Below are 21,146 nucleotides of genomic sequence, written 5' to 3'. Positions count from 1 at the left end.
TTTGTTCGGTAATCATTCATTCAATAGATAGCTGAAAAAAAAAGTTTACTTTTATGGAGCAGAATCATCCTTCCCGTTTTATTCTGAAACAAAAAGGATCTGACATTTTAGCTCAATGTTTTTATGTTTAATGGGCGTCTGAAGATTTATATATAGACTTCCCTGTGTGAAACCAACTCAATTTATGCCGTGTTAGAACAGATGAATAAATGGACAACCTTTATAATAAAAAAATCACATCGTAGGCAGAGCTTTCAGTTTTAGAACAGAGCAGGCCACAAAAAATGCTTACTTCTTTTCCTTCTGGAGACATTTATATGTGGTAGGGTTCCTATCAGCGTTCTATCATTTTGTGGAAGACTGTAACCATGAAGCCCTCTGCCTAAGTGGGAGAGGGGAACTAAAGTCAGAAACCACCAGAGCACAGCATGGGAAGGATCTGAAACAGAATGTGTCCAATTGTAGCCCCTCTGAAGTCTGCCGTGTTAGGTAGATGAAGAATGTTTGTCCAGCTGTAGGGTGGCTTTGCTCTTTGAGTGAAGTTACTGGAGGTATGTGAAGAAGAAAGAGGCAAGGTTCATGGTCAGATTAGTTTATTAGGTCCAAGGCCAGATTATGCACTCTGAACCCTAAAGCCCCTCTTGCCCCTTCTCAAGTTACTTGCCGCATCCACCACTTGCCTTCAGAATGTTCCTCATGGCCGGCAGCTCCGTCATTGTGCTGTGCACCCAGAAATGATGTCGTTATGAGGGGGAAGGAGTTAAGGAACGATCACTGCCAGCGTCATTGCAAGACCCAATCAGTCTTTTTGTGGGACAGTTGAGAGGTATGGGCCATTGTTTGAGGATGGGTCTCTGTTCCTTTCAAACAGGAGGCATCATTTATTAAGTTCCTACCCTTTGCCATAGTTATAAACGTATCTAGTAATTTAGTCAGGGCTCTAACTATTGGTGACATAAAAACATAATGAATTATAGTCCAACCCAGCTAAATTTCTGTTATTATTATTTATTGTTTTAAATAGCGCCATGAAATTCCGTAGCGCTGTACAATGGGTAGACAGGACATAACAAGTAGTATGTAACATAACAAATTGACTTACAGAGACAACAGGTGAGGAGGGCCCTGCTCAAACGAGCTTACGATCTAGTAGTCAGGTTCACTACTTTTCTAAGGAGATAATTAGAAATCTAGCTAATTTACACACTGCCTTTGAACAAGATCAGCAGGAATAATTCACAATGTTTAAACACTTTTTTAAAATCATTAATTGGTATAAAAGTTATAATCAACTCTGGGACTGCTGAGCTGCATGTTTTAAGGTCCCTGATGAATTCAAAGCAGAAGGGAAATTTATTCTTATAAAAAGTAAAGAGGAGTGAAAGCCACATATCATCTGAGGCTAAACATTTTAAGGCATTTTACAGGGTGCACGACAATAAAAATATGTACTTAGCAATAAAACACACCTTAAAATGTAAAAAACAATAGAATAAAATGCTTTATAAAGTAGCTTTGTTGAGAGATATTTCAGGCAAAAATTATTACAAATGTGATGAAAATAACTTTGGTTTCTTAGGGAAAAAAGCCCAATTTTTTAAAGTTAAGATGGTTTCCTTAGATATTATTCTTCCTAGATATATAAATCAAACTAAAATAGAAATTCAGATTTTAGATCAATGGGTTGCCCATTTTTGCTAATTCCCATAGACAGAAGGTTCCAATGTGTTGCCAGTTTTGTATCATGTCCCGTCAGTCTTTCTCTTTTTTTTCCTCTTTAGTTATCCTTAGTCCAGCTGGTCCCCAGAATCCCCATTGTTTAGTTTTTCTTGAGCATTGATCGTCTGTGAACACCTATCAGCATCCTGTGGAACCCTCTGTGTCTCTGGTTGAAGCACTGCTTCCCTAGGCCTCAGGGCTTAGGCAATTCCTCACCCAATTCCCCCTATTTTCCCTGCGAATTTAGTGCTATCTAGGGTTAGCCCAGTGACGTGACCCGATCTCACTAACTGGCCTATTTACGTTATGGAGGTTGTGCCTCCATATTAGCTCTAATTGTCTTCTTTATAATTACAACATATGCGCTCCTTTTGAACAATTAATTTTGTTACATACATTGGAACCATTACTCATCTCAAAACATTTTACTAATCGCCTCCATAATTTGAATCACAATTACAATGAGCTGGGGGGGGGGTTTCACAGTGATGTCAATGCATGTCCAGCAGACAGCTGCAGCTTATGTAGTTTATCGGTCACTGGCCGATTTCAATCCTCAGTCCTGCCCTCATTTAAATTCTTAAATGGAATTCTTGTTTCACTAAATTCAACTTGGCGGGATATTACCTTTCATTCTTTAGTTTCCAATCTCTTTTGACATCTTTCCATGATCTCTCCCATACTTCATTTCTATTTTTCACTTTCCATCTTCATCTCCATTCCCCACTTCCCTCCTTTAGTCCCTTTAGGCTACAATTGAATGAAGGCTGGATTTCTTTCCTTTCCCTCCATCATTCAATTACACTTTCCTACTTCTATATTTAGTTCCCCTGCCTCTTTTTAAATCCGTTTCAACCCTGTGATAATATGTCATTTTGATTTGTGACACCAGTGCTGTTATCTGTTGAATTCCACTGTTCTACATTTAATGGTTAATGTGTTGGTCTACCTGGTCATGTACCCTGGAACCAAAATAAAGAAGCAGAGGCTCAGCACTTCAAATAATAAGGTGAGTTTATTTCACACAGGCAACGTTTCGACGCACAGGTCTTTCTCAAGCCTTCAAACCTGTGCGTCGAAACGTTGCCTGTGTGAAATAAACTCACCTTATTATTTGAAGTGCTGAGCCTCTGCTTCTTTATTTTGGATTTATTGAGGGACTTGGTGGTACCCTGGCTCGTGCACCATTTCACTGCTGAGTGCTGCATTCCAACCTCTCTTTTTGTATGTACCCTGGAACAGCATGTGGTTGCTGGATAGGAATAAAGACTCTTGTGGTTAATGGTTTCACACAATTTTATGTCAAGATAACACAAACCCCTCCATTCCATCGTCCCTCCTTTCCACCCATTTTCCTCCTTTTTTCTATCCACTACTTATTGAGTTTGCTGTATGATCACTTGCTCATCTTGATTGATTAAAACATTTTTGAGTCGTTTATTCTTTTTATTCTTATTCTATGCTTTCATTGTTTTGATCCGCTGTCTACACTTTTATATACATATGTCCTTTATGTTTAGTAACACTCTAAACTGCAGTCGTAAATAATAATGGTGCTCTACAATAATATACAGGCAAATGCTAAAAATTAAGAGGACTGCGTTTATATTGCACATCAGTATAGTACTTAGCACTGATAATGCAAAATAATGGACAATAAAATTAATATATACATTTTTTAATGAGCAATACATTGAATGTAAAATGGACTTTTAAGAACACAAAGTAGCATGTTAGAAAATAACATAATGTAAATAATGAAATGCTAAAAGAGCCATTTAAGTTGTCAGGGAAAGAGGAGAATTAATTTGTTAACGGAACACCTGTGAAAGCAATTGATTTGCTGCTATAATTGTGCTTTTGTTGTGAATTATATATTAGGATTAGATACGGTACACTGGGCGATATAAATTATTAAGCAAAATCTTACAAACCAGTGGTAAATGAAACTCGGATTCTGCTTTTGGACTTCCCTATTTAAAGGAAATTATAGCTTGAAACAATACCTTATACAAGCCATCATCGTAACCAGGGAAGGGCATGAGCCGCACTCCCCTAGTGACCTCACGTTTCATGCCCCGTGGCCACTCATGTCTTCAAACACCCTTAGCTACATATGTTAAAAGCCCATCAATGAGATCCCATATGTTGACCCACCTCCCCGACCTCTCTTGTGTCACACAAAGCTGTCCCTAATACCAAAACACATTTTAATCCCATCCTAATAATACTGCTGCAAATGAAACCATACTTCAATGATTGTGCTGAAATAACTTTTCCATATATTAGAGTGTTTGGCAGACTCTAAGAGAACAATTTTGTATTTATGGACAACAAACGGGATATCCTATTATGTACTTATTTGTATGACATGTTTTAGAGATTCTTATTGAGCTCAGTATTGTTCCTTTTATTGTTATGTTTCAAATATTCTTATATGATTTATGATAGTTATTTGTATCCCCAGATAAGTTCTGCATCGTGCAGAGGGAAGTAAAAGAAAGCTATCTGACATTTTGTTTTTCTCTTTAATGCTCCCAGTCTCTGTTTAAAAGCTTATTGAAATAGTACAGTTGCTTAGAAACAGAGTCCTGTCATTCCTTCAAAGCCCTCCCCGATGTATTACATCATAGCTGTCTGACCGTGTATATCCATGCCCACTTGCCATTTCATGAGCATGAATGCAAAAAGCTTTACAGATTTACATTTACACAGTGATGGTCAGTGACTGTGATTGAGTGAGTTCTGTGTAAAAGGTGTGATGAGAGTAATTAGAAGAGATTAAAGGTAAACCCTCCCAGTGATGTCAGAGTTGGGTAGGCTAAATACAAAATAGTAGTTCTCCGAGGGAAGAATGGAGTGAAGAACTTTCCACTTCTGGCCCTGGAACAGTTGTGGCCCCTCTCGCTCCTCCCCTGGTAACTAGAATATGCACTAGAACCTACACACTCATGCCAAACATAGTTAGTCTATCTCATCTCAATCTATCACACCTCAAACCCTTATCTTTCTTGGAGTTCTTCCTTATAGCTGCTTGTTTATATAACCTCACTTCACTCACCCCACAATCAGTGGGCCAGTTCAGGTCAGAGATCAGAGATCTCACTTGGAACCGGCACACTTACACCATGGAAGACTGTGCTTGCTGGCATAGCCGCCATAGCAAACCTACATGGCGCTGAGCATCCTTAAAATGTAGTGCACCAGTATATGACATCATCTCTCAGTGCTCAGGTTGGGGCTAGTGTAGCACCCAGCCAAAATATACATATAAGTCTGGATGTTCATAGTTAATAGCCACATGCTCATTGTTGATCAGTGAAATCAGAGATCAGCATTAAACAATAAAAAAATTCTCAGTTCCATCCTTGGAAAGATAATCACTCTACTTCTCATGAAAAGGCTAAGCCTGTGTATGCCCAAGAGAAAACTCCTGCGTATCTATTATACTAATGATAGAAACATTTCAAGCCATATCATATTTTATTACCTATATTTTATTGACCCTGGAAAACCAATCTTGAAACCACCATTGAAACTTATAGAATACTCAACAATATACATTTTTTAAAAATCCACAGCGATGATTCATGTCAGTGTCAGCCAGCTTAATGTTTGAAAAGACAAATGGTGTTGATTCTAATAAGCTTATAAGAGAATTTTTTTAGCCGAATTTATTGGTGAAATACATATAAAGTAACAGTTTCAGTGGTATGAGTAGGCTTTGTTGAATACCATATTTTATTTATTGTAAATATTTAGATATGGATAGTTTTTGGCAGAATGTATGTATGTATGGACTAAAAGTCTTAATCATAATTCTATTAAAATTTTATGTAGGTATTTTTTTTATAGGTACAGTATGACAAATGCAAGTCTGTAGTTTGCTCTGCAGCCATTAGTGAACTTTTCAGCAACTGTGTATTTTTTATTATGTTTTTATTACAGTTACCAACTGGCTTTAAGTAGCCATATTGGCTTTAACATTCTAATGTCTAGATTGTAAGCTTATGATGAGGTCCCTCTTACCCTATTGGTTTTTCGTAGTCTGTCAAGTCACCCCTTAAATATATGTATTGTAAGAAGTGCTACATACATAAATAGATCATATTAACCCATTAATGACAAAGCCCGTACATGTACGGGCTCAAAATGCATTGTTTTCAATGGGTTTAGGGACCGCCCATTGTCCTTAAGGGGTTAATATAATAACTATATCAAATATAAAATAATAATAATTAATGCAAGAAACACTGCGGTTTGTACCGGTATAACCTCCTTAGCATTTATTCTATTAGTGCAGCTTTAAGTATGTAAAATGCACAGCTATGCAAACATTAAAATATGAAAACATTTCAACCACAAGCTCACTCCTAGAAAACTGCAATAAACATGATGGTGTTACAAGAATTCATTACGTATACAAGTAAAGAGAGTGTGAAAAAATAATCAGGGTGGTCCTCAAAAGCAAGAGGTTTGAATCAGGTCAAGTTGAATAATTTAACAATGTGAAACATCTATTTTCTTTAGCAAATGCTATTTCAGTGGATCTAACGGTGTGATAATTGGAGCGGATCTAGGAGGGATGAGGGAAGAACGCAAGTGGGAATACTGAGGCTGTTTCTGAATCTTGGATGTAAAGTACTATATATAGCAACAAAACAGTGGTTTGCTAGTGACAGCCTTGGCGATACCGAAATGTCTTTTGTGATATGTGTTCTACTTAATGCCTCATCAAATTATCTATCTATAGCTCAGCTTTACAAACTGGCTACATACACAGTAACATCAGGTCTGGTTTTCAGAAGGGTCATGCCAAATCGAAGACATGATTTTGTTTAATAGACTCTTGGAATAACGGTTAAAGGCCATAATTTTCTTTCTGAATGGATTAAGAACATCCTAGCTGTATAGTTGCACCAAAAGACTTAATTGATATCACTGGGCTCTCGTTTTGCTTGCAGTGGCCCAGCTTTGCCAGGAGTTCTGGGCAGTAGCTTAGGTTGCCGCCTTGATAATTCCCAGTTGATGTTGCTAATCATTTGGGACCCTGTTCAGATATCAGTGTGCATGCAGCTCCCAAGTAGCCTTTAATTTCAAGAAAGTCCAACATAAAATCAGTTCAGGCAGTGTGATAGGGTCATTAACTCCACTAGAGGCCTGGCTTCATTTTCATGGTTTTGTCACTTGCAGTGCCTTAACTAATTGTAAATGAAATATGTAATGTATCCAATGCATTGTGATGCAAAGTCATGCTTTAATCGATTTATCAGCATGCAGGCCCCACTTACCCTTGAAACTCTTCCAGTATTCTTGGTTAATCCATTCATGATTTCCTTTTACTTAAAAAGTATCCACTGTGCTAAATCCTAGTCTGCACGAGACATTATTGATTAGACTTCTGCGTTCGGGTTCGCAGAACCCCCCCATGAATTGGACAAAAACGGAGCAAAAACCTCTGAATTTTCTTCTGAAATTCATGGGCCCACATTCACACTTTCTCACACACTCTCACACGCACTCTTATTCTCGTTCACTCTCTCTCATGCTCTCTAAATGTTTCCCTACTTTCTGTGCTGACCACTTCCGCTTCTGCCGACCACTTTCGCTTCTGCTGTCCACGTCCGTATCTTCTTCATCTTCTACCTTTTATCTTCTCCCTTCTCTTCTATTTTCAATCTGCTTTTGTCTATCTTTGTCTGTCTCCAGGGACATTACTGGACAGGAACTTATGCCAAAATAATGGCACTTGCGATGACATTCTCTCCCCGATCCTCCAATCAGGTGAGAGGATGTCACCGAAAGCTCCGTCATTTTACCCTAACTGGAACGTTCGGTGATGTCCTCTCTCCGATTAGAGATAAAAGATAGAAGATTAAGAAAAAGAAGATGAGGAAGTGGTTACAGAGAAGGCAGGGAAACATTTAGAGAGTGTGAGAAAGAGTGAAAGAGAACGAGAGTCTGAGTGAGAGCGAATGTGGGCATGGAGCAACAACTTTAACAAAATTAAAAGTGCCCCCAAGTTTTCAGTCGAACCAAATGGGCAGAAAACGCAATTTGTTATCCGAAAACAAAAAATGTGTCTGAATAATTTTTTGGCCCATTTGCGCATATCTATTACTGATGTCTAGTGGTCAAAATGCTGTTTAATTAGATAATTTCCTGTATAAGTGAAGCACCCTCTGTTAAAGACCGCACATGTTGGAATAACCACTTTGGGTCCAACACATTGAATGACTCTTCTTTATACCAGAGTGAAGTCTTGGGTTTCTTGGCACCAATTAGGATGACCAGATGTCCCTGTTATTACTTGTCCTTGGGAGTGTTTCCTGAAAACTGCTTAAGCCTAATGCTAAAACATATTTCAAAAATAATTTTTATATCATTAAACTACATAGTTGATCTCTTAACTGCTTAGACCAACATCTCAGTACCCAATCCCACCCCAATATAGTGTCATGTCTACCTTTGGGGTAAGGGCATAGGACAGCTTTATTTAAACAGTAAGTAAACCATAACGCTAAGCACTGATGACATTGCCGGCACAGGGTCTGTGTGTGCAGTGCATTTTCTGAAATCAAATAAACAAAGAAAGTAAAAATATACCTGGATTTTGTGTTAAAAATCTGGTCCTCCTACCAAACGTTCAGTGTTAATTACAGCATTTACTGATGCAACTGATGAGCCAACTACTGTACAGCTCAGGTCTTTGTTTTTTTTCCACTTGCTAAGCCAGTCCTCCCACTTAATCATTACCACTGGGAACAGGAATATCACCTCTATGCCATCATCATGGGAACTTTGTAAGCAGTTAATTTTTCCTTAGGTAATTAGATGCCATTTTCGTCCAGGCTCACAAAAACTATTTGCCCTTCCTCCTATTTAATTTTCCCTCGGAGATAATTTTCTTTGACTACTTTTTTCCTCTAACACTCCTTTGAGAGAATCCATCCTTGGATTAATCACAAACTGATCTCCAATGAATGAATAAATTCTTCATTTCCTTTACTGGTTAACCACAGACGCTAATTATTACAGAATGCACAGCTGATTTCAATAATATAATCTGATTAAGTTATTATGAGAACGTATTATTTCAGTAACTGCTCGGAATATGTTGATTCATAGCTTGAAATGATAATTTGTGGTTGGAGTGCCTTTCAGTTTATTTTAGCCAGTGAAGCTGTTTGCCCCGATAGAATTTTACAGTTTAATGGAGTACACGTATAATTGTTTATCACAATATTATGGTGTATACTGCCTTAAGTAGTCTTGTGTTATATACTTTAATACTCCATCACAAAGTTCTCCATTACACCAGAAGCGGTGAACCATTTTCCGATATTCATGCGAATAGTGTGTCCTTTAACTGTATCTTATAAATCCCATCCCTGAACAGCACCTGTCACAACTACTGCTCTTACACTAGATAAACCCATGGAATATACGAAAATGAGGAATGTTTATGTATTAGAAACTCACCCAGTGCGTATACCATCTTCCTGTGACTTGCATCCTTATTCTTCCCCATTATTGTTGTTGATCGCCATTGATTAGCAGCATTTGTACAGCATAAGGATAGAGAAGGGAGATGACATTGACACAATTCTCCCAGACACTAAAGAATTCTGGCATACCGTAGAATCAAATTGCAGCCCCGAACACTGCTGTCCCACCGAGCTCTACCTCTGTCCCAAAAAGCGGAACAGAGGTAGAGCTCAGCGGGATAGTGTGGATAAATTAGGACTGTACCCTGTAGAGCAGGACAGATGGGAGGCATGCTTTAGCCACATTTACTTGGTTATGTTAAATACTGTAAGGAAATAGAACTCCTTTCAATGGAAATGTTAGTTCATCAGAAAATGTATTACTGCTACTACACACTGTACTATGTTGTTTTTTTTACATTTGTATTATTATTGAATTTAGATGTAAATCTAGAAAATTTTCTGGTACGTGAGAGCTGCCATCTTTCTTTTGCACTGTATGTTTTAAACTTTTTCTTCACCTTCATCTAAGAAGATTGTTATAATAGTGTTACAGCGGAACTGTATGATTGACAGTGGCATCTCCTGCTGTCACAGCTTCGTCTTTTATTTCTATCTCTCTCCTTTCTCTTATCTCTCCATTTTCCCCTTTCTCTTTATTACTTCTCTTTTTACTTTTTACATCACTTTTTTCCCCATATCTCTCCACTTTTTGTACGTCTCCTTTTTATTTCTCTATTTTCTCTTTGTCGCTTCCCTTTCTTTTTATTTGTCTTTGTTCTCCTTATCTTCCCATCCTTTCTCCTTATCTCTCCCCTCTTCTCTGTATCTCTTCTCCTCTTTCATGTTACCTTAACATTTTCCCCTATCTCTTCATATCTTCGTGTATATCTCCCCTCCTCTTTTTTTTTTCGCTCTTTAGCTCTTCTCCGCCTTAGCTCTCCCTCTCTCTACCTCTCCATTTCTCTTTTATCTCTTCCCCTTTTCTTTATCATCTTAGCAGTGAGGACAATAGCTACAGAGGGCACTGTCACTTTGACAGTCCTTTAAATGTCTGTATCTATGGCTGTATTTCCTATATATAACGTGTTTGGTTGTGATGCCTGCTCAAGTTTCTACTTCATTATAGACCCTAAGATGCTGGGAATTGTGAATTGGAAATGCAGTATTCCTTTTCAACTGATCACCAATCCTTGCGATCCTTGAAACCACCGATCCAGCCTCAGCCAAGCATATTAAAAAATATGTTTCCGCCCTAAAAACCTTAATGAAAAAAATAACTTACTCTATAGCTTCACTGTATAAAAATAGACTTCAAACATGTTTTGAGGCTGTACGTTCTGTGTGTATTCTCTCGGCGTATTAAATTATGTTTAGATTAAATTAAACCTCAGAACAAATATAATATTTTTCTTATGTTACATATCAGCAGCAATGCGGTGGTATTAGTTTCCGTGGACAAATCCTTCTAATTAAGCTTTTCTTTGTGCATTTACCCATCTGTCCTCCTCCTAAGCCGTGTGAAATTGAATAGCAAGGTTCAAGAGGCATTTTCGGTTGCACTAAAGAGACGCTGAATTCTATTTAGGGATCATCTACTTATTGATGTAAACTGCTGATGTGCCAGAGTTGTCAATGTGATTAAAGTTTTTTTTTTCCCACATCAAGATAATATTACTGGAGATTGCAAATTCTAATGATTCCGCCACATGGGATTACCAATGATTTATCCTCTGTCAGTTATCACTCAAAGCGCCTCGGTTATTTTCAGCGAATCAGCAAGTAACGATACACTGATTGAGTATTTCGAGATTTCTGACCCGCCAATGTAAACAGGACATAGTCTATTAATCCCGCACTTGAAAATTATGCGTGGGCTTCTACTATCACCTCATTGCCAATGAAATTAGTAAAGATAACCTTTTACAATATAGTATTGTTGTTGTTGCGGCAACTATGCCTACAAAGAGTATTTTATGATGATTTCAATGTTTACTAGTGTAGATTCAATCACAGATATACAGTTAACTTGACAATGTTGTTGTAAATGTAGAACGTTCCTGGAAAGCAAGTTTACATAAATTAATAAAACTAAATAAGTGATTACCTGTCCTGGTCGTGGAACATAACTCATTGCATGCACACAATCTCGTATCAGGGACTCTATCCCATAAATGCCATTTTTGCATAGCCTCTTGCTTATTTTGGAATCATGAACCCTGACTTTAACTGAGGCCAGTGAGGCCTGCCGTTCTTTAGATGTTAGTCTTGGTTCCTGGGTGACCTCCTGGAGCAGTCGTCGATGCATTCTTGGAAAATTCTGGGAAGATTCGCAGCTGTTCCAAGTTTTCTTCATTTGTAACCCTTTCCAGACTGATAGATGTCAATGACTTTGTTTCTCATCTGTTCTTGAATTTCTTTAGATTGTGACATCATGCGCTGCTTTTTGAGACCTTTTAGCCTACATTACTTTAGGAAAACTGGGCTGGCAGTAATCAGGCCTTGATGTGTCTAGTCAAATTGCACCCAATTATCAATTACATTTGTTTAATTGGTTGATTTAGTAACTAAGGGGGGTAATTACTTTTTCACATAGGACCAGGTAAGGTTGGATAGCTTTTTTCCTTCTATACACGAAACCATCATTTAAAAACAGCATTTTGTGGTTTTCTTTGTCTAATATTAAAAGCACGGTGCTACTTTAGCGTGCAGACTACCGGTGATCCGTGATCTACCTGTGGTTTACCATTAAACTGCCGTGCATTCTGTCTACCACAAGTACCAGTAAGACGTTGATGTGGCAGTGATATGCAAGAATGAAGAAAACGTTTTAATGCATTTTTTTATGCCACAGTGAAATTGGTTTGTTTTTGCAGTTTTCTGTTCCTTTGGGTTATTGAATAAATATTTTTCATTTAATTGCATTGAATTTTCATTGTCCGGATACATTTCTATCTGTCCATGGATTTAAAAAAATAAATAAATTATAATATCAAATTAAAATAATTTATGTTTAAATGTTACTTGTATAAAAATATTAATTGGTACAGCAGTTTTTTTTTCCAATGGATAGTACAATTTACTTTTTATCAACAATGTTCTGTTCATCAACAGGTTGTCATTTTGTATTTTGAGCCAAGCACATTTCGGTGCATTCTTCTCCGATGGGTTCGTCTTTTAGGCTACGCAACGGTCTATGGAACAGTTACCCTCAAGCTATACAGGTATAAAACAACGTTTTTGATGTTATTTCTTTGTATATATTGATCTCGGCAGCCCCTTACATGCTGGTGAGGACAAAGTGCCAATACCTTTCTATTTAAAACAGAAATATTTATACACTAGTGTCTCCCTCTGAGTAAAGTTTTTTTTTTTTAATTTTAATTAAGGAAAATACATTTAATTTTTTTTATCCTGCTCCACCAGCATTACGACTTATGGGGGCTATAGTCTGGATTGGGTGACAGAAGGTCCATATCACTCTCCCCCCAAACATAATTTTCCATAAAAATATTAAAATCATTTAATATTTAATTAATAATATTTAATAAAAATGATTTAATAATAATTAATATTTAATCATTTAATATTTAATATCTTACAGTAGTCTAGTTTTTTGCTTGGTGCAATATATATACACGATTCATTAGCTCCGACTAGGTAATTCATAGCTTTTCCAGGGGTTATTATTATTTGAGGCGTGTTAAAGATATGTGTTTCTATAATATAGCATAAGCTGCCTATCAAATGTACGAGAGTTGATGGACCAGTGTGACGAGGGCTAAAGATGTTTAAGCTGTGGCAGCTTGACATTGGAACACCATTCCAGGCGTCTTAACTAAAAAAAAACTTTAGAAACTTAAGATGTTTCTGTTCCTACTTAGTTCTTTATTTTTAAATACTGTAAACTATGCAACAAAGACAACTATGCTGGCTCGTTGAAATTTAAGCTTCAGCGTGAATATGAAACTTCTTCACTAGCGTATGTACAATTCTACATTTCTGTTAATAAGTAGCAGGCAGACTTTAACCAGTGTTCTTTAATTAACATATTTGTGAGAAAAATATGCAAAATCATGTTTCTCGCAAAAAAAAAAAATGGAAAAACCAATACTTAACGGATGATACTTAGAGGACACTAATTAAACCTTTTTTTCTATTCTATAAATATTTCAGAAGGATAGATGGATTATCAATAGCAACACGATGCAAAAAAGAGAAAAATATAGACGCTTTAGTGTTATAGTTTATATCCATGGAAGGATAGCATATGCGGAGATAATTTATTTTAGCAATGGAAATAAAAAAAATAAAATAAAGGGGCTGAGATGTTTAGCATTGACCTGGATCCATAAAAGCCTTGTTCTTGCTTTTGTTGTCCACCCCACACCTTTTTTTGCTTAGGCTTATGGCTTGTAATGTGATGAACAAATTGCATGAAGTTGAATAAACAAAATGTTTTTTTAGCAAGGGACCAGAATTTAGAATGTTTGCGAAATACTAAGCGAAGGACAAGCCAGGAATTTGATTCACAAACGCCTCAAGGGTGTAGGGTATGGTCGCACCCACTAGAAAATGAAGTTGTTTGCTCCTTTTTTCATCCATCTCATATGGAAAATACAACTCTAGATGGGAAATAAAAAAGTAATATTAAAAAGCATCATAATGTTTGTCAGGGATTGTGCAGAGTTTTCGTTGAGGTTCAAATTCTTCAGCGCTAAATGACAGCTTGCACATGGATGAATTACTGCTGTCAAACCCAAGACACTTCTTGACACATTGATTCAATTACCATTCAAAAACTGGTGAACTATGCAGACCTCCAAGACCTTTCGTCTAGCCTGCTCAGAGATTTTCATAGGTTGGAGCTTAAGGTAATGCAAGAATACTGCGAGACAGAAGGGAAATCTCAAACTTTGACTATGCAGGTGGATCTATCAGTGTATCTAGGATATACTTAAGAAAGCACAAATACAGTCATTATTAAGAGCTTTACTAATTTGGAGCGTTCAATGCCTTTGATAGGACATCACCACTGCCTACCGAAATTCAGTTAACATCTCTAGCCATTTATCCATGCGAATGAAACAAAATCATAGACATTTTGCAAAACGTTATACTTAAAAAACTCAAAGCAAAAAAAAAAAAAAGATTTCTCATAATTGTTAGATAAATAGACAAGTAGACAGAAATCTTGTTGGTGGTCCACTTGAGCAAGCAAGAGTTATTTCCTTCCCCTGCTGTGCCTCCAAGCGCATTGTGGAATCTCATGATAGATGAATCCAGAATAGGGAATACATGCGAGTTGGCAAAAAAGTACTCCAAATTTACCAATTCCAGCTTCGATTTACAGTCACAAAAAATAATTAACTCACAAGTAGGTTATAATTATCAAATATGAATTCCAATTAGCAAATCTGAACTTCAATTTCTTCAATACCTCCTGTATGAAACTCGCAACATTTTAAGTTGCCTGCATCCACATATACTTAATCGTCAACTCAACTGGCTACCTCTTAGTGAATAAACCCAACAGTGCCTATATCTTTACAACAGTATCCATAGCAAAGCGTACCCTGAAATGTCCACCAATCCATGCCAAAGCTTATCTTGAACATCATTAAGAAATAAAAACTGCAGCAAGCTCTGAGACAGAAGAAATATATTAAAGTGCTACCATGTGGGTAAAAAGGACCGGGTAAGTTCATACTTGACAGGCTTCAGCACTTAATCATTAACATGAAATGTCCACCAATTCATAGTAAGGCTTACTCTGAAACGTCCGTCACAAATGATGCTGAATGTACAAAACTTTGTACTGACTTCCTGGTTCTTGCCTCGGGGCTGTACTGGCCCTGATAAATGAAGTATATTCTGATAACAAATGTGCTTGGCGTACAGTGCAGCTGGATATGTTTCCTCGGAGTATTTATAAAATACAGAGTCAAGACTTTTTGCTTGCGCTGCCAAAGAACAAAAATGACATGTTAAATATACATTTATATACAGTATAATATAATATGTGTGTGTATATATATAATATATATATATATATATAATATATATATATATATATATATATATATATATATATATATATATATATATATATACCTAGATTGAACATTTTATTGCACTGGTTATTATGTGCTTATGAGATTTAAATTTGTATTTTGATACTTAAATGACTTAAACTTACAGCAGTTTTGTTCGTTTGATATCATGCCAAGGAATTCCGGTGAAATTACATCATTGCTGTTTTATATTATGTTTCTGCCTCATCTAACATATATTCTGCTTGGCCATTCCATTACGGAATCAAATTAATAATAAATAATAATAATCAATCAATCAAATTTAAAAAAAAATACATCCCATCTTAGTCTATTGATTAAATGATTGGATATAATGTAGCAAAAGACCATTCAGTGGTTATTTATCTTATATATGTATATAATGCTGGCATTTTTGTTCCATTTGTAAAAGAAATGCAACATCATATAATTGGGACATATCAACATCTCTCCCCCATATGCCAAACATTAACTCATTAGCGTGTTAAAAGTCCATTTATTTTGTGTTAACTACTTTAACATATGGTCATTTTGATGACATTTGCATTAAAACGTTTTCATTACACATTCTGTCTATTCTGCTTAAAAGATGATATATCACATCATGCTGCTGACCCTTCGGTTTCAGGATGAAATGGAAATACATTTTTAAATTCTTTATAGGGTTCTAACAAGCTATAGATAACAAAACAGGAATAATACATTACATTTGGGTGGATAAACTTGCTTTGTCATAGATAATTGAAATTATTATTGCTATTATTTAGAAACATAGAAACCTGTAAAAGGGAAATACGGAGAAACATAAATTAGCTGGTCAGGGATTTTTATAATGTCATTAATTATTTTTCTATATCCTACATATACAGATGGGGCATGTAAATGCAAAGACCGGTTTATTTTGGAAATATAATTTACTTCTAAATGTAAGAAGGGCTAAAAGAAAGAGGGGGCAGAAGTCTTAGTAAGGGATCTAACCCCTGAAAACAACAAAAACATGGTCTCCATATCTGTAACAGGTTTTAAAATCTTTCCAACACCATTAATAAATTATACCAAAACAGGTAATAGAAAAAATTCCCAAATTCCCAAAGGGAACTTAAAGCAAATCAGAATCTTATCACAAAATTTATTGCATTCTTTTGAAAACCGTGGGTTTAAACACTGATAGTTATTGTAAAATGTTCTTTGAATTACTTCTTCTCTCATATAACGCAGAAATGTATCATTGTAGGTGTTTTTTTTGTTATGGTGTTTATATTACAAGGCTACAGACAATATAGATCATTTTTACGCAACACTTATGGTTTAATAGTGTAGAGTATCCATAAACAACTAAGGGGATCTCATATAGGTTAATTCACTCAAGGTCAAGTGCATTTGAGTTGGAAATTGAGTTGCAAAAGAAACAGCGCACCAGTTGGGCAAAAACTCCATCTAATGTACTTTCCACTGCTAGCTTGACTGCACACAATTAAAAGGAACTTCAAAATGAACAGCAGCTTGTGAATTATTTAACTCCAAAGTTCCTAGCGAGCAACTGTTGAGTTGGAACAATCCTATTCAATAAATACATTAAAAATAATTGATGTAAAATTGAATAAAGCCACAAAAGTAGTTTCTCATTAACCCACGATGAACCAGAAAGTGCTTCCTCCCATTAACTATCATATATGCAGGTGTTGGGGGTTATAAATTAACCCTGTGAGGGACAGATGCACTATCCAGCTCCACCAGCATCTATTTTCCAATCTGCTGCCATCCAGTTCCCTAGATTTCTTAAGATCCTTTTCTCGCTTTTTAAAATTCATCTGGAATTCTTATGGCTATTGGCTAATAATTTTGTCAATGGTCCCTTTCCATTGGCTGAAGTGAGGATTCAAGGACCTTTGACTTCCAACTTGCATAACAAGAGTGCAAACTTGAACTCACAGTTAGTTGAGCATAGGTGTTGCTTGGCATGCCGATATACCTCATTTGCTCAACTTTTAGTGAATGGACCTCCTAATGTGTAACAGGTACTCATGGGGTTAGTTATCAGAAGTGAAAAAGGAACATGGTTGTAGAGTCCTTATCCTCAGTTAGAGGTCTAAATAAAGCAATGATCCAAAGTGTGGGGGTGGTAAGTAGGCAGTGATGTGAGAGTTGGTGGAGATTGCTGCATAGAATCTTCATATTAAAATTTGTTGTGAACAGCTCAGAAAAGTAGTAGGTGGATTAACATAATAATAATAAAACATTCTATCATACATTTTATATTTCAGAGTTCTAAAGGTGTTTCTTTCACGTACTGCCCAACGTATTCCATACATGACCAGCTGCAGGGTCATGAGGATGCTGTCTGTTATTCTTCTGCTAGTCATTTGGTTTCTAATTGCCTGGACATCGGCAGTGTGCCAGAACATGGATCGAAACATTCCCCTTATTGTACAAGCGGAAACCTCTGATCAGCTTCAGTTTAATATGTGTCTGATAGACCGATGGGATTACATGATGGCTGTTGGTAGGTTCACTTGCTTTTTTCTTCTAGCTAAAGTTATGTTTTTCATAAAAACACACTGTAAGAAAAAGTGAATGTTCATATATATATTTTTATTTAGGAAAACATGCGTTTTGGCTTTTATATGAGTATTAGGGGGGTAGCAGAAGCATTATTGAACACTCATCTACAAACACCAGACCAGCCAGAGATCTCATGGTGCTGCCACAACCACAAGGGATTCTGGGTAGGTGCATGCAAATAAGGTCAACTATCATCACTTTTTGCCTCTACATCCACTTTATACACGGATCCTTTGAAAGTACAGGACAGCCTTTAGACAAAACTCGGGAAGAGGTGCAGTAGCCAGATCACCGCTCATGGACAGTTGTTTTGTCCTAATGGGACTCGTCAGCATGAGGTTGTGATTCTGGCTTAATACTTGAGGCTTGGGAAAGCTCGAGAACTTCCAATCACAAAAGTTATGGTGGGTAAAGGTGATGGAAAACCCTTTCCGCTTAAAATTAACGGGGTTGTAGAAGCAATTATTAAACACTCATCTACAGACACCAGACAAGCCAGAAGGCTTGTTTTTTCTAATGAGTATTAGAAATTGAACTACGAATCATAAAATCATTACAATACTAACAATGTTACAATTGCAGTATGTCCCAGTAATGTTATGAAGAAATACATTTTCATTTTTTTCTAATCATAAAGCTATGAGATAATACAGTTTTCTGCAAGTCTTTTAAATTCTTTGACATATGTTGCACTCAAATACCATTGCTTTTTTGGCTAGTTTCTAAAAATATTATTATAAAATATCAAGTAACAGTAAATACTTACTTGACTGCATTAAACATATAGTAATGTTGTGATATATATCAAATATCATGAACGGTTTTGCTACTAGCAAAAACACCGCCCTTTAAATGTATTATTAAAAATGATTTAATTTATAGATGCATTAAATATAATAATCACATTTTCAGCAATTAATGAAGTATAGGTAGTATTACCCTATATACATTATACTGTGGTCAATGGTATATTCTACCCTAGGCCGTAGTCTGTGAGCATGGCAAGCCCTGGGCCACTGCCCAGGGGCAGATTTTCCTAATAGGTGATCCAGTTTCCTAGGTAACCGTGTCTTTTTCTGGGCAATGATCTCAGTTGTGACCCCCCATGTAGCTCCTAGGGGTGTCTGGAAGAGCAGCCTTGGGTCATGGCTAGAGCTATTTCATAATTAAATACTGACTTCTACAAGCAAACAAGGAATTCAATAAAGGATTTGGATAAAGCTGTCATAAAGACTTAAGAAGTAAACAATTAATCAAAAAGGGAACCTAGATGGGCCAATTACTTTATTTGTGGCATTACTTACTTTGTTTCTATGTACTAATGCAAAACAACATTCACAGGCCTTGGAGATGTGCAAGGAACTAATGCTTTCAATCCCAAAGACAGGGTTCATGGTCAGCACCCATCAGTGCAAAACCACAGTGCATGTGTTTTTAATGACTTTTTGTGTAATACTACGGAATTTAGCAATAATACATAATCAGGCCCTGAACTGGAAACATTCATATGACAGCTGTTTCCTTTTGAGACAGTTTAAAATGTAGCAGCTGTGTGGGGATCTCCGGATGCCTGAGCTGGAAGGATTCATTCCCCTGCTACCATCTTGGAAAATGCCAAATCTGCATATTCAGTTTACCCAGCCCTGCAATCAAGCATTTGCATTTATATAATGCTCCAGAGAAGCTTTTTGGCACATTTTATTTCCTAAAACCTCTTTAGTATAGGGTGACCTGAGGACACCTTTAATTAAGGACTGTCACTGGAGCAGTGGTATCCAACTCTAAGCCATGAGAGATATGGACAGTTTTTTTTGGATGATACATATCCCTCTGCCATTCTTTCATTTTTTCCTCCCCTGATGTCACTATTTTCTTGGAGCTCAGATTTTGAGAGCATCACAGTGTTCTAAAAGTCACAAGAACAAGTATACAAAGAGAAGAATGTGTGTTTATAAACTAAATGAGCTAAATAACATAATTTCCCTAAAAGTGATTCAGTTACATAAATACTTACTTTCTGCACTTTAGCTAAGAGCAGTACTTTTTCTTATTTAACATTTTTTCCCTTGTGGCCTGCACTAGATTTTGTCTTTTTTTTTTTTACTCCACGTGCCAATGAGTTTCTATTTTGTTTTCACGTTTTTAGATTGAATATTTTTATTCAAACCAAGTAATACAGTATGCATGGGTGGATGTGGTTCTGTGAGCACTGACAATGCCAACGTGGAGCCATGTCCCCTAAGATCCAGTTTTTAGTGATAGAAGTTGACTGGCCTTTTGGCTGCCATCTTTCCTTAAAGACTTGGCGTCCTTCTTTGGTAGGGTACCAAGAAGATCCAGCCCTACCACTGGCCTTTTCAGCAGTACAATCCCAGAAGAAGAAGACAACAGGATCCACTGTGACTCTTCGTTGAAGAGTTTGGCAACTTGTGATTCCTATCTCAGAATCTTCACTATGGAAGCATAGGATTGTGTGCTTCAAAAAGAAAAAACCTATCAATAGGTCAAAAAGTCAAGCAAAATCCAGCCACTAAAACAAAACTGTCCTTCTTTGTTCTTTTTTAACGCTGAAAGGTTTGGTACACTGCTCACTGAAGCACAGAAAACCCCAAAACCTGTCAGGATTGTGACATTTGAGGACGGTAAAAAATGGTTTATGATGACCAATACAACAGCATTTTCAGCTCTTTTATTGCACCTTATTTTGTTTGAAATGTACATGTATTTATAGGTAGATTTTTTTTATACAAAAAAAGTTACTTAGGAAGTAAGAATATAAAACTGGCGAAGTAAACATGTTTTCTGAAAGTTAATTTGACTTTGATTCTAAATACACTTAAGAGAATATGTTTTTGGTTTTGACGATATTCTCTATTTCTCATAATTCCATTTTTATGAGCGGTACATACACTTTGTACTTTGTTGGCATTAAGTAAATACACATTCCTTTTTCCTCGTTCTATGCTATTATTTGCATTCCATTAAGTCTGGATGGGAGCTGATTTCAATGTTACTAAACTTAAAGCTTATGCGTATGTTAATAGCATGCAAATGAACATTTCTATTATCCCCAGTCTCTTTTTCCTTTTAGTAGGACATTTGATTCATTTTCATTATCTCTGTAAGCACATTAAAGTTTAGGACAAGCTGAATGTCACTTTTAAGGCTCATTCTGTGATAATTTTCTATAATCGTAACGAACAAACTCAACTGCGTGATAGGATTAGAGCCGGCTGTTGTGTTTTGTAGAGGCATGAGTGTGGAGTGAATATATCTGTGACCTGTACCTATTAACATGCAGCCA

At 36.5% G+C, this 21,146-nt stretch overlaps 1 protein-coding gene across 1 annotated transcript in view; it reads left to right on the top strand.

The window, feature by feature from the left end:
• The window catches only part of GPR158 (G protein-coupled receptor 158), a 76,543-nt gene that overhangs the window by 42,264 nt on the left and 13,133 nt on the right, over window positions 1-21,146 (top strand). Inside the window, exons 6-7 of the mRNA XM_053466792.1 lie at window positions 12,321-12,430; window positions 17,545-17,783. Coding sequence (XP_053322767.1) covers window positions 12,321-12,430; window positions 17,545-17,783 — 349 coding nt within the window. The remainder of the gene's footprint in view (window positions 1-12,320; window positions 12,431-17,544; window positions 17,784-21,146) is intronic.

Source organism: Spea bombifrons, chromosome 5 (genome assembly GCF_027358695.1).
Source record: "Spea bombifrons isolate aSpeBom1 chromosome 5, aSpeBom1.2.pri, whole genome shotgun sequence".
NCBI classification, from domain to species: Eukaryota; Metazoa; Chordata; class Amphibia; order Anura; family Pelobatidae; genus Spea; species Spea bombifrons.
Note: the sequence above shows the minus strand (reverse complement) of the source record. Positions and strands in the feature narration are given on the sequence as shown.